Raw genomic sequence first — 13,652 nt, 5'->3', positions numbered from 1 at the left:
TTGAAAGATGTCATCACTCAATGGGGAAATACTGTGCTAACACTCAGAGTATTATTGCATTAGAAACATAATTCATTTTCCTTTCTTGTAGCTTGAACAGCTCTCTAATGCTAGCATGACTTGTGTACCAGGACTATATGAAAATAGAAATGGGCTCCAGCCCAACAATGCCATTCAAAGTAGCTGGCTTGAGGATTGCAGCGAGGGAAAGAGGAACACTTTAGATTGTAAAAGTACATTTCCCGGTTCATCGTTTAGGAAGTAACTTTTTTTTTTTTTTCTCCTTCCAAACATTGGGTGTAAAAGTAAGTAGATTTTGGACTGTAACCTTGTGAAACGCGTGCATTGAATTTGTCCTCCAAATTGAAATCGCCAAGACCAAAGTTGCAGGTGCGTCTCGGGTCTTCTGATGACTTTGTTTCTCTACAGTGATTAGCAGGACTCTGGGACTGGCTGCCCTTCACACTCTGCGGCTGTCAGATTAGCTCTCTCCTCCAGTATCGGAAACGTGATATTTTACAGTGTATTGCCATTACAGACCTCCGAGCATATACAGCTTGTCTAAGCAGTAACTAGATACCCAGTGTTAACACCCAAGGGCTTGCACTGTGGAAAACCGGACTTCAGCATCAGAGCCGGGCTTGGATCACTGTGACGCCAATAGGTGCCAAAATCAATATTCCCAAACCCTCGGGCTATTAAAGAAACCGCAAATCCATAAAAATAGATGCTTTGAATTAATCAGTGGAGGTCCCATTTCTTTCTGCACCTTTGTCCTATTTTACTCCACCACCGTGCAGAATCGAGGGTTTTGTAACTGCTTTCATATTGTTCATCATGTTACAAAAGGAGATTTATACCATTGGAGGCTCTGACTTTCTTGAAGAAGGCAAATCGCTGGAATGAACCATGTCCTTGGCCCATTCTGAAGTGCTTTATGTATGAGAAAAAGCTTTTGAAGGTAGACTACTGCTGGTGATGACTGTGCCAGCTCTGTGTGTTGGCCTGAGTGCACGGGCTGCCTGGTGAGATTTGGTCCCCTGACAGGTTGCTTTGCACTACATTACTCTAACTAGAAAAAAAAAAAATCCCTTCCTGTATAATTTAACTAGCGCTTTCAGGTCTGCTGCAACTAAGACAATTGTATATAAGATCTATTTCACTTCTATAAGAAAAAGGGGAAAGAAAGAGAGAGAAGCATACCTATTAAGATGCTTTTGTATTTTTAAATCTATTGTTTTTATTGTTTATGACTTCCCTGGGTTGATATCAAGCTCTCTGACATGCACTGGAGACTGCTAAAACAAAACACTGCTCCAGATTACTGGCACACTGTTTTTTTTTTTTTTTTTTAATTGAAGGTTGTTTATTTTTGGTTGTTTCTTTGCTTTTTTTAAAGTTCAGACCATAAACTGGGTGCCATGCTTCTAAGGCTCTGTAAACACAGGGGTGGTAAATATTAGCAGTTGGTTCAAATGTGTTTCTCAACAGTAAATGCCGAAAGGCCATCTGTTGGTTAACTCACTAAATAAACACGGAGCCTGTCAGGTGTAACGGGGGGTGTTATTTAGGCCTGCACATCTGCTGCATGGGTTTAGTGCATTATTTATACAAACAAGTGAATTTTGCGCCACATGATACCTCATCAGATAACCGTTAAGTGCTGATCTCTGCCAGGGTGGGGACTGTGTTTTCTCCCCCTTTCAAGAGGCCATAAATCATAAGACACTTTCATTTTAGATGTTCTTCTCAAGGATTTCAATAGAGTTTGGTATTACATTAATCAACCTTGTAGTCTACATTGTACCAGTCCTGTGGTCTCTGTCTGGATAGCCATGTGTTGTATGATGCGTTTAAACATCCAAGCCAGTGCAGCACAGGTGATGTTTTCTTAGATGACAATTGTAAGCCCTAGTGGGTAAGGGCATCTGCTAAGATATAAATATTGACGATCTTGCAAAGACAGTTGATGTTTCACTGGATCTCTTGAAGGTGTTTTGTTTCTCATGCTGTTTTTTATTGTTGTTGTTCTAGGCCTGGACGATAGCCTTCAGCAGTACGTTCATAATTTTGAACGTGAGAAGATCGACGGGGAGCAACTCTTAAAGATTTCACACCAGGATCTGGAGGAGCTGCGAGTGGCAAGAATTGGGCACCAGGAGCTTGTCTTGGAGGCGGTAGATCTACTCTGTGCTCTGGTCAGTGTCATGGACAGAAACGGCCTGTAGTGTCCACTTCCTTCTTATTCTGGTGTCTGTTGTATCCTGTCACGTGTGTGCATGTGTTTGTATGTGTGTGTGTGTGTGTGTATGCATGCTTTTTTTGTGCTTAGATTTACCATTCAAATTAAGTATCCCAGTAACTATTGTTCCTGAAAAGTCTTCTCAAAGCTCAATGTGAAGACACCAGTGTCTTACAACACCATGTCTGTAGTGGTTTCATCCATTCTTGGTTTTATGAGCTTTAGGCTTTTACACAAAATTAATTGCCGAGAAATACCTGGACAAAAGTCGATATTGATCTTTTGGGAATTTTATTATTTCAGTGTGGTTATTATTTGTATTATTAATCTTCTTCACCCTACCCTTGCTGATGATCAGCTTTGGAAAGATACATTTGAAGAGATTTTTTCTGCTGGAACTAACAAGCAGGGGGGAAAATGGTTGGAAAAAAAAACAAATGAAACTAAAAACGCTGAAGCAGAAACATTCACACTGAGGATATGCAACAAAGCCACTGGGGAGAAGGCAGAACATGTAAACCATTCTTGTCAGGAATCAAGTAATTCCTGCAGGTTCGGGGGGAAAGTTCAGAGAAACTTGAATCTGATCTTCCGGTTCTGAAAAAGTCTGGAACTGTTTAAGAGAGCCGTCAGTGGCATCTGAGGGCTTTCTTACCGAGGGACTGACTGCGCTCGGTGAAGAATTATAGGATTACTGCACTTGCACTGGAATGTGGGGTCAGCTGCCTGCTTCCTACTGTACACCCAAATTTGGTGTTTCTTGTATTCAGCCGATCACTGGGAAACCAGTCAAGTTCAAAGCACTATGATCTAACCGAAAAGAGCTTAATGCACTGCGTGTGGATCAGGGATAATTTCTGGTTAACGGGTTCATCCTCCTACCCCAGCAGACCTGTCCCTACAACACACATGGCTGATTGCAAAGCTTTTGTTTTAGGAAAAGCTTCTCTCTGCAGATGGATTTTATTTTCCTCATATTGTCCCCTCTGTTATTCAAGTCTAGATTGGAATCCGGATGTAAGCTTATTGTGACTTCCCAGTATGGCACCAGAAAAATGCCCATACAAGAAGCTAAATGGTACTTTAGATATTTACATTGTTAATTCAATGTAATGTATGGGGCTTACTAATTTTTGATGGGATTGCCCAATTTAATCAGTTGTAACCTTTTCATGAATGGCATTTCAAGTCTCAAACTAGACTGAATAAGCACCCTGGGTTTTTGTTGCATGGTTAAAAATACTTGCTATGAGAAATGTATTGTGTATATATATACAAGAGTATGCTCCTCCTTCTAGAAGTAGACATTGCTTCCAGATGTTGGCCTCTTAAAGCTATTTATACATCTAACAAACCTAAAGCTTTAAACTGTTGATGTATACGATAGGCTCTCCTATAGCGCTATGTGTTTCTCTTGAAATATGACCTGAAATGAACTTGTTTATATTTCGCTTTTCAAGAGATCTTGTAGCAATGTTTTTCTAAGTAGGTTTTGCGTAATTCACACGGCGTAGACCAGTCCCTCTTCTTTTAAGAGTGTGAGCCATCAAATATGTTGAATCGAGGCCAGACGTTCATCCTCACCGCACTGCCATTATGGGAAAGAATGTTAAGTGATTCATACCATGGGAAATATTCATCACAAGTGTTGATTGCAGCACTTTGGGTAATTTGTTAGCTGCTGCTTAATAAGGAAGAGGATTTCCAGAAGCATGCCCAGGAAAATGGTGTATTTATCTATTTTTAATTAATTTATTGAAATTGACTTGGCTGAAAAAGATCTGTGCTACTGCAGGAGTACAAGGCACCCGAATGGCAAGTCTCACTCACCGGTTCAAATGAAGGTCTTCAAGTCTGAATATTTCAGTCTTGTGATGTAATCGTTGTGGCATGTGTAAAGATTTTTTTTTTTCCACTCCATATGATCATGAGATGATATTTTATGTGGATTGCGATGCATATACTAGTAATGCTGTAAAAAGAGGCCGAGGCTGATTTTTTTTTTTTCTTGTATGTTGTCTTGTGCTGTCTATTGGTGGGGGGTGGGGGGGTAACTAAAACAAACCAATATTGACATAGTGTTTGATCCATAACAGCAGTGTTTTAATGTTCGGCCAAGTTGGATAATGGATATCACATGTTAAATATCAGCCCTCTGCTTGAGTGTGGGGTTCTTTGTCTCATGTTACAGGTAAATTAGATGGCAGGCTTCATTTGCACAAATCGGCAGACAAATGCACCAGGAACTTTTGGTATTGATCATTTACCTCCAACTGTTGCCACACTGAGGTTTCGTGACCTGAATGACATTAACAGCAGAATGGCTATTGGGATGTTTGCTGGAGTGCACAAATTAATGTGTATCAAACCAGGCAGAGACCATTCTAATCAGTTCATGGGAATCTTTAAGACTTGTGACTTTTTTTGTTTCCATTTTAATAATGTGTAAGACCTGATTATGTTACGTTTAACCAATTAAAAGGCAGTCTTAGTGTAGAGAGATCAACACTTCTATGCTTGCGAGAGAATACTGAGCGAGGGTCACACAGTGTGATAGTGAGAACAAATGCTCAATCATAGAGTTCTGCATCTTGGGGCGAAATACAACACCCTGACTTTCATTCCTGAAGAATTATCGATTTGCGTGTTTTGCTTTCCTGGCGTCTGAAGATCAATTTTGTGAACCACACACATGCCGTGGAATTACAGTTGGAGCAGGATTGTTTATGCTTGCGGGAGAGCAATATGTTATTAATGTTGATGATAAAGAGGCAGATTAACTTTAATGCTGGCATAAATCCTGCGTGTGTTGGGTTTAATACTGCAGGGACTTGCGTAAGCCTTGTTTCTGTAGGGCAAAAAGTGTTATATTGTTTGTGGACTGATGGCTTTGAAAACCAGAGTTTCAATTAAACTTTCAAGAGGAGAGAGGCCCGAGATGACTGTCAATATAGGTAATGATGTCAGCACTGTATTGGGTTACTTATACCCACGGCCTGTTGTGCTCCCTTCAGTCGTTAACTGCAACGGAAACCGGCATGACTTCAGCAGCCCAAGTTGTGAATCAATGGGTAAATGTAATTGCTTTGGGGAAATGAAGATGGATGATCGCACGTGTTGAATGCCTCTTAAGGGTGAAGCGAAGTGAAATGTTGGTCAAGAGCTCCTTTTTTTTTTTTTTTTTCGCCGATTCCAAAGAGCACAGAAATTCTCAAGTGACTTCTTGGCTCTGGTACAGAGTGTGTAGAAACAGTGCCGTACAACGTAGGCCTGTTTGTTTGTGCACTATTTTTGACATCTGTCTCTATTGGCTCACTGGATTTCTTTCCCACAACATAAGGTTAACTAGGTCCACAGGGTAAGCTCTGAAAGATGTGCGAAGGCAGTGGGGCTTTTCGAAGACCGCCACACAGTCAATACGTGCATGGCAGAACCGCAGAGGGCAGCTTAGCAAGGTGTTAGTCTTTGTAATGCGATAACTCTGTCATGCCTAGAAGGCTTATGAACAATAGCTCTTGCAACCACCAGCTCCCAGCTGAAGTGTAGTGGTGCCAATTTTCCAGTGGCCTGTTAGAGAATGGGCAGGGGGGTGGGGGAGGGAGCAATGCTTCTGTTCTGGTATAGACATTAAAAAAACACTGGCCAAACCGGAGAGAGATGAACTCATAAGGGAAGATGTGTTGCTAGCTTGGTGGTCTAGTGCTTTCGCAGTGGAATGTGCTGCACTGTATCTCCTAACAAGCAGGAAACAGATGCAGCCCCCACCTGTCAGGGTTACCACTTGAACGCCAAATGGAAAAAGTCAAGAATGGCTTCGTTGCTGCCATTTCCTCTGTGGAGTATTAAGCGATGTATTCCTTTCTGTCTCGGAGAGGCACAGGAAGTCCATATTGTGACTGCCAGGACTATTTTAAAGATGTTTGATTTCCAGTTCTCCTCAGTTCTGGACATCCCTCAAGTGCAGTCACTGCCTAGGATGCAGGGGATGTAGTCTCGCTCTCTTCTGCTCATCTGTGCCGTGTTAAACAGGCATTTGAGTTTCAAAGTTTCAAACCAGCTAGCTAGAGTGGAAAAATGGTTTACCATCTGTCTGCCCCATAGTCTGTCTCCATATGCGGTTACCGAGTTAATGATTAAAAAGTCAGGAATGTTTGATCTTAATTTGTTCCTGATGACTAGCTGTGAAGACCTTACGTAATTGCCACAGAATCATACCAACAAACAGAAAACAATGCACGTGTCACTGAGGAATTTACAACTTTTTGTTTTTGCTTTGAAATTATTTTGATAGAGAAAGTGTTTAGTATTCCTTCTATTCATTTAACTAATCCAGTCATTAAGCTGTGATAGAAATAAATGCACCAAACTTACAGTACATGTCGTATTGCAGGTATTTTTTTGAAAAGCACATAGGACACAAAAGAAATGCATAAATGCCATAGACGTCTTCATGGGCTCTGTAGGAATCGGTTGTGTTTTTCTTTCTAAATACTCAAAGTAAAACAGATACTTAAGGGGATTTATGCTGAATCTTGTTCATAAACCTGGCCCAAAGAAGGTTATTAACTCTAACCTCGTTGAATGCTGTGCTCGGCTCCTCAGCATTTTGGCAGGAACACAACACTTCCTGAAGTGAGATTTGCCAGAGTATAAGGTGCCTTTTATCAACTTTAGTTTAAATGTTTTGTATTGCCAACACATGAATGCCAGTCCCAAGCTGAAATCATTCATTGCATACCTTCCAGTGGATCAAAGTCACTCCACTCAGGAGAGAGGATTCATGTCTTTGTGATCTTGGCAATTGTCCCACAACACCTTTCTCTTGGACTTTTTCCATCTCTGCTTGTGTGGTTGTTTGCAAGCATTTCATTCTCTTTTCTTCAGGCTTCGAGCATTGTTATTCTCATTGAATAACAAAAACTTTAAATATAGGGACTGCAGAGTTGTTTGAACTGTGCTGAGAAGGGTGTAACCCAACATTAGTGCTGAGGAATTTATCCCCCTTGAGAAGATGATGAGGTTAGGAATGTGGACTTTGTCCTGTTTCTTGCGAGCAATTGACAGGCAATTACATTTTTCTATAGGGTGGTCCCGCATCTGATTAGATAGCAAACCCAATGCGCGTGAGTGTGTCTCTGTCCCCAGTGGTTTATTTTCTACTGTTCAATTAGTCATGCCTTCCGTCCTGGGGTCCAGCTACGCATGCACACTCTTTCATTTCTTTTGCTCCACAGTGCTGGACTGAGCTACCCACAAGCTTTTGGACTGCGTGGTGTTTTGCCACTTTTCAGTGCCTCCTTATTCCTGTAGACCTTTCTGATCTTCTCTTATACAACCTTTGTAATGCAGAGATTTTTCTTGTAGGATATGATGTCATTGTTTGTATAACCATGTAAATTGCCTTGGGTAAAGGTTCTGATAAATTACTTGATCATAATAGTAATGTGAGATTATGAATTTATGCTGCAAAAATTTTCAAATCAAGCAGTTCGGTAGCTGGGAATGTTTTGGGTGACACAGAGTTGTTTGAGTGACGGCGTGTTCCGCTTTGCATTTCAGAATTATGGCCTGGAGACGGACAACCTCAAGAACCTGGTGGTGAGGATGCGGGCGTCGGCCAACAACCTCCAGAATGCCACGGCCAGCCGGAGGAAAAGCCCCGCGTATGATGGTGACACCTCGCGCAAGCCCCCCAACGAATTTCTCACCTCGGTCGTGGAGCTCATAGGCTCCGCCAAGGCCTTCCTGGCCTGGCTCGATAGGTATGGCACTCGCTGGAAGACAATTCACAGAAGTCAAGACTGCTTTTAATTACATGCATAGGAAAAGAAAAATGCTGACTCTCATCTCATCATCCATTATGTTATTTAATATCTGCTTCACTACAATATAAATCAAACCTGATTGTCAAACCGGAAGGATTTGGCCTTCAGAGGTTAAATAAATGTGTTGCAATATTTGTTCCAAACTTCAGATGCTGAACTTCATATCCCAAAGACGTTTTTACACCCTCAAGTAATTTCGCAGAAAGCAAAATGAAACGTGATGCAGTCTGGTTTGTTTCCAGATTGTCTGAGTGAAGTGGATTTGCAGTTTGACTGTCAAGCCGAGTAGCTACAGCTCTCCCCTAGCCAGAATGTCAATTACGTCCTTAGATGACTTTCTTTATTAAGCAAATTGTGAAAGCAATAAAGCTGGTTTATTAGAAACTAAGATGGGTTTGATTTTGGATCCATTTTTAATTTGAATCTTTTCTTAGTTTGATTAACCATGCAAATGATTATATTCAAGTTTTAGATTTTTCAGACTTTTTTTGGGGGGGAAACATACAAGGGTACATTTTTTTTTTACCATCCTATAATGGTGGTGGAAGGGTGTTCAGGTCTTAGTAAAGATGCTACAATGCATTATTCCTCAGTCTTGCTGATTCTGTGTGAGTATTTTGATACTAATCCTAGTGTCCCTTGCAGTTAACAAATGTGTTGCCCTCCTTCTAAAACTCCTGAAAAGATGTGAAACTGTGCTTTGTGGACAAGTGCCCAGTTTATCTTTTTTTGACTCTGACAGGGCAACAGATGCACTGTGTTGCCAAGATCAAAGCTCTTGTGTGCTCTGTGACTGCCCTGTGTGTGTATCAGCACGTGATGAGATTTTCATTTTTTTTCCCCTCATTGCAGGACACCCTTAACAGGGATTAGCGATTTCACCGCAACAAAGAACAGAATCATTCAACTGTGCCTGGATCTAACAACCACAGTTCAACAGGTCTGCAAGCTTTTTCTTTTTAAAGGATTATCATTACTTCCTACAGACTTCTTTGCCTTCTCTGTAGTACCTTCTCTTCATCTCCAATTGAGGCAGACATGCCTGTGGCTTAATCATTTACCACTGTGGGAAAGATGTTCAGACTAGCATCCAGCCTACAGGATGTACTGTTTTTAGGCCTGCTAATGAGAAGATCCCTCTTGCTTTGCTCCAGGCTTCAATCAAAGACCCAGTTTACTGCTTCATAAAACCTCTGGTAGCCTTAAAGAATTTGGCCAGCGTTCCTGTCTATTATTCTCGCCCCATATGTTTTGAGTTCCTTTCCTCGAATATGTTCACGATGGAGTCTAAACTGGCAATGCTTTCTGCTGTTATGTGTAGGAGCCACATGTTTAACTTTTCCCTACAAGTTTAAGTAGTTATTTTGTTGTTGACATCTTAAACACAAAGGTATAATTTCACTCTTGGAAGTTTCAAAAGTGTTGTCACAGGTGTTTCAGGGCAAACGGTCCAGGACTGTAGTTGGTCTATTCACTCCTTTCAGGTCTCTACCTTTTGTTGTGATCTAGCAAACAAACCACAGATGTTTGTATCCTCAATCTAGTGAGTATTTAGGACTTGTTATAGTTCACTTGTCAATCAGATTTATAAGGTCTGCTCAATTACCAAAAACGCATGTGTTATCTGATGCTTTGTGAAGGCCTGAAGGCTTTACAGAACCCTGAAAATAGCCATGTCGATTTTAAATTTGTGTGTGTGTAAGGTATTTATTAAATTCCACTTGAACAGTTATTGATGTTGCCTATTTCCTGGTCACAGATTTATGATGAAGGCTCTGACCCTGTGAGAGGAAGGCGAATATAAATTTCCTTTGGCGGCCGTTTGAAGTTTGACTTTATCTGTGTGCAGATTTATACTCCCATCATCTGCTCACCCTGAGTCCCTTACAGACACACTGTGGGGAGGTGGGAAACAGTGTGCACACCAAAACCAGCTCGGTATTTAAAGCAATGTAATGGCGAACCTCAACAAAGCAGGGAATTTTACAGACGGGCAGCCTTGCTGACAAATTTTGACAACTAGGTGACTGGTATTGGGGCACTGTGGATGAAAGAGGAGAGCGAATCAGAATGTCTGAAAGCCCGAGGCAGCAACAAAACCCCTTTTGTCCGATTCAATAGATATTACACAATGGTGGCAAGTAGGTCAGAGATCACAGTGGTGTAACAACACCCTATGGGTTACGCAGTTGGAGCTACTACAAACCAAATGGACCAAACCCCCCAAAAACGAGCTGCTGGAATTTATGTCCTGCTGTATTTGATGTATGATGGCAGTATCGTTAGTGTGTGTCGGGACTCGCTTGGTGTTTGTGACAGGGAAATGGTTGCATGATGTTGGCATCGTGGAGAGAAGCGTCTCTCCTATAATGACATGCAGACACGTTAAAGAGGTCATCTAAATTTCCATAATCAAGTAGTATAGGCCGTGTACGATTACAGAAGATTCTGATTGTTGCAAAAGCCCCTGGACTTGAAAGAATAAGTAAACGGTGACTAATAATTCAGCACATGGAAATCAATGCTGAGCAGGGTTTGTTTTGTAAGTGTATATCATCGTCGGATGATTCTCCCAAACCCATTATTGATTCCATACCTACAGGAGAGGACAATGTGATTATTAATAAATGAAGGTCAGGTTCCTGTATAAGCATTGTGTGATAACTCTTAATGGCAGGGGTCTCAAATCTAAGTTCCTGGAGGGCTTTGGTGTCTCCTGGTTTTGGTACTTTTGTTTTTAAACCCCATCTTTATGTGATGCTGGAAAAGAGCTAAGAGCCCATGGCAGACTCTAAAATCACTACCAAATGTGATTCAGAGACCATACGCCAAGATGTTGGACTCATTTTCCTCAAAGTTTTGCCATATCATTCTTGTCTTGTGATAAATCAAAAAAAGTCCTGTACAACATGGAGTGTGATGTAAATTCATGTTGGATAGTGTATAGCATCTTTTCTGCCACATCATGTCAATGAGTGTAATTAATAATCCTTATGGATAATGCTTTTGCATGAACTGCATTGCAAAACAAAGAAATTCAAAGCTTGGTTAAACCTTAATATGATTTTATTGTGATCAAATGAAAGCTTGTTCTATTAGTGAGTTATTAATTTTGCTGTCTGCATATTATTCAGTGTGTTCGTAAATCAATATCTGGTCATAAGGTGACTGGATTAATACTGTGTTGTGTGAAAAAGCACTGATGTACTCTTTATATGTACGTTTTATATTAATTAAAAGATATTCTGATCCATTTGTTCTGGTGGCAGGAGAGATGAAAATAAATGGAATGTAACTTTGTCCTGTCATCTGCTTCCATGGCTTTCATAGATAAGCTCACAAATGACATTGTGAATACAAAAACAACAATAGGGTGGCATGTCAAGTTTATTTGCTTTCAGATAGTCCTCCCTCTTTGAAAGTGGAATGTGCAAGGCTAGGAAATATGAAAACCACGGGTCATCCCTCTTAAATTGTCTAAACAACAGATTTTAAGGGGCAAACAAAACGGCTTTGTTACATATGCTGCTGCCTGTAACGACCAAACTATCACAAAATAGAGACTCTTGCCGAGATGTTTATTTTGTCCGGCAAAAATCGTGCTGGGAATGAAAATGCACCACCCAAACTGTAACTGCTGTTAGTGTTTGAAAGCTTTTTTCCTTATTGGAATTTCAGTTTGGAAAGTGACATTAAAGTGATATTATTAAATTCTTCACTTCTGGTCTTTCTCCAGGTACAGGACACCACGCTAGTTCCAAAGTGTAGTTACTGAATATGTGAATAATCAGTAAATGGTATCTCAAATGCACTTAGCAGAGCAATAAGTAAGCTTTTAGACAATACAGTGGTCGTTCAGATGCCAAGTTGAGAACATAAGTCATACAAGCAAAGGGGGGAGAGAAGGCTAACTGCACATTCCTTTTCTTTCACACTTTTCTTTCGCCCTGATAAGAGTGTCTGCTAAATGGCAAATAATGTAATATAGTGGGATTGAGAGGTTAATTCTGTAGCCTTTTCAGTTAAACACCTAGATATATGTAACACACTGTGAGAGACTAGATCGCTTTCCTGTTTATTTTTGATCATGATCTGCTCAGTGATTACAGAGGTGTTGTATCATTTCCCTGTGGCTGATCAGCAGTGGCCATTGTCAACAGTGTGTGCAATTTCAGCTGTCATTCTCTGTGCAGCTGTTTGGTATGTTGTTGCTTCAGTTGAGGCCCCTACGAAGCCACAGGCAGCCGCAAAATGTTGTTGAATGAAACGGTATCAATCAATTACTGATGTAATGGATAAATACTGTCATTGCCTCCTCCATTTACTGTGCTTATTTTTGATCATGCTGAAGTGATTGGATCTTTCTTGGAGTCATTCTGTTTATTAGTTTAATGAGCTTTGTACTGACCAGTTAAACTCTAGATCTGATCTCTGCCTTTTATTTTATTTTTAGGATTGTACGGTTTATGAAATGGAAGAGAAAATCCTTGAAGTTGTAAGTATTGCCTTTTGCATCTCTTTAGTGAGAATGGTTCTTCTGTTTGTGATGAACGTGATTCTTGTTACCCATCGACAAAGCTCTGTAGCACAGACTGAACAAGGGGAAAGATGTGAAACCTGAACCAGAAAATGGTCTGACAAAACATTATAGATTTTCTAGTTTCTTGTTAATAACGCCTACAGAGAGAGACTAATTTGTAGCACCATTAATCACAGCTTCCTGCTTGTGACATTAACCAGACATAATTCAGTGACACTTGACTTCCTCTCTCTCAGACTTAAAAGATTAAGTGTTGAGGACTTGTTCAAAGTCACAAAACTCAGGTGAAATCCTTTTACTGCCAATAAAGATCTATTAAAGTAGTGCGGCATTTCCCCCATTAACAAGCCCCTATTCTGTAGCAGAGAGATTCTGTCGGATCGTAAAAGATCGAAATTTTTTAACCAATTTTCAAATGTTATTGTGAGGTCGTCCTTTGACTCTTTAGTCACTGGGACACTTTGAAACGGGACTGAGATTTAAAGTTGCCATTAAACAAATAAATGCCCTTGTAAATTATGTCTTATACCTTTTCATGGTGAATATTGATACTAAATTAATAGACACTATAATCTCTTGTCCTTGTCTGATAAACTCGTGCATCTGATCTGAGTGATCAGGAGACAACTTGCACAATGGCATATACGTGGGTTTATAAATCGACAGAAGTGACTTTAATGTATGATTTCAAATTGAGACTTCAATGTTTTAGGAGACAGTTTTAAAATTAAAAAATAAAATAGAATGCTTCCTAAAGACTCTCATGTGTTCCTTTTGATCTGGTTGTAATGTAGTGGAATTACATTTCCTATTTTGTTTTACTGCTATTCCTAATCGGTGTTTGTCTCCATTTCAGTCAAAGGTTTTGAATGGTATTTGTGACCAGACAATGAGAACTACCTCTGACCACCTCATGAGCCAGTGTGCCTGCCTGGAAGAGGTTCAACTCAAGGATATAAAACCAGGGGAAGGACTGGTAAGTTTACAGTTACACAAACTTTATTGACATGTCTGCATTTTCCCCATTTTCATGAGCAGAACATAG

General features: G+C 40.4%; 1 protein-coding gene across 1 annotated transcript in view; it reads left to right on the top strand.

Annotated features, from left to right (window-relative positions):
- The window catches only part of LOC136765953 (connector enhancer of kinase suppressor of ras 3), a 64,101-nt gene that overhangs the window by 14,688 nt on the left and 35,761 nt on the right, over positions 1-13,652 (top strand). The window contains exons 2-6 of the mRNA XM_066719635.1: positions 2,035-2,198; positions 7,802-8,004; positions 8,920-9,007; positions 12,521-12,562; positions 13,464-13,583. Coding sequence (XP_066575732.1) covers positions 2,035-2,198; positions 7,802-8,004; positions 8,920-9,007; positions 12,521-12,562; positions 13,464-13,583 — 617 coding nt within the window. The remainder of the gene's footprint in view (positions 1-2,034; positions 2,199-7,801; positions 8,005-8,919; positions 9,008-12,520; positions 12,563-13,463; positions 13,584-13,652) is intronic.

The sequence above is a fragment of the Amia ocellicauda genome, chromosome 1 (assembly GCF_036373705.1).
Source record: "Amia ocellicauda isolate fAmiCal2 chromosome 1, fAmiCal2.hap1, whole genome shotgun sequence".
Lineage (NCBI taxonomy): Eukaryota > Metazoa > Chordata > Actinopteri > Amiiformes > Amiidae > Amia > Amia ocellicauda.
This window is presented reverse-complemented; position numbering and strand designations above follow the sequence as displayed.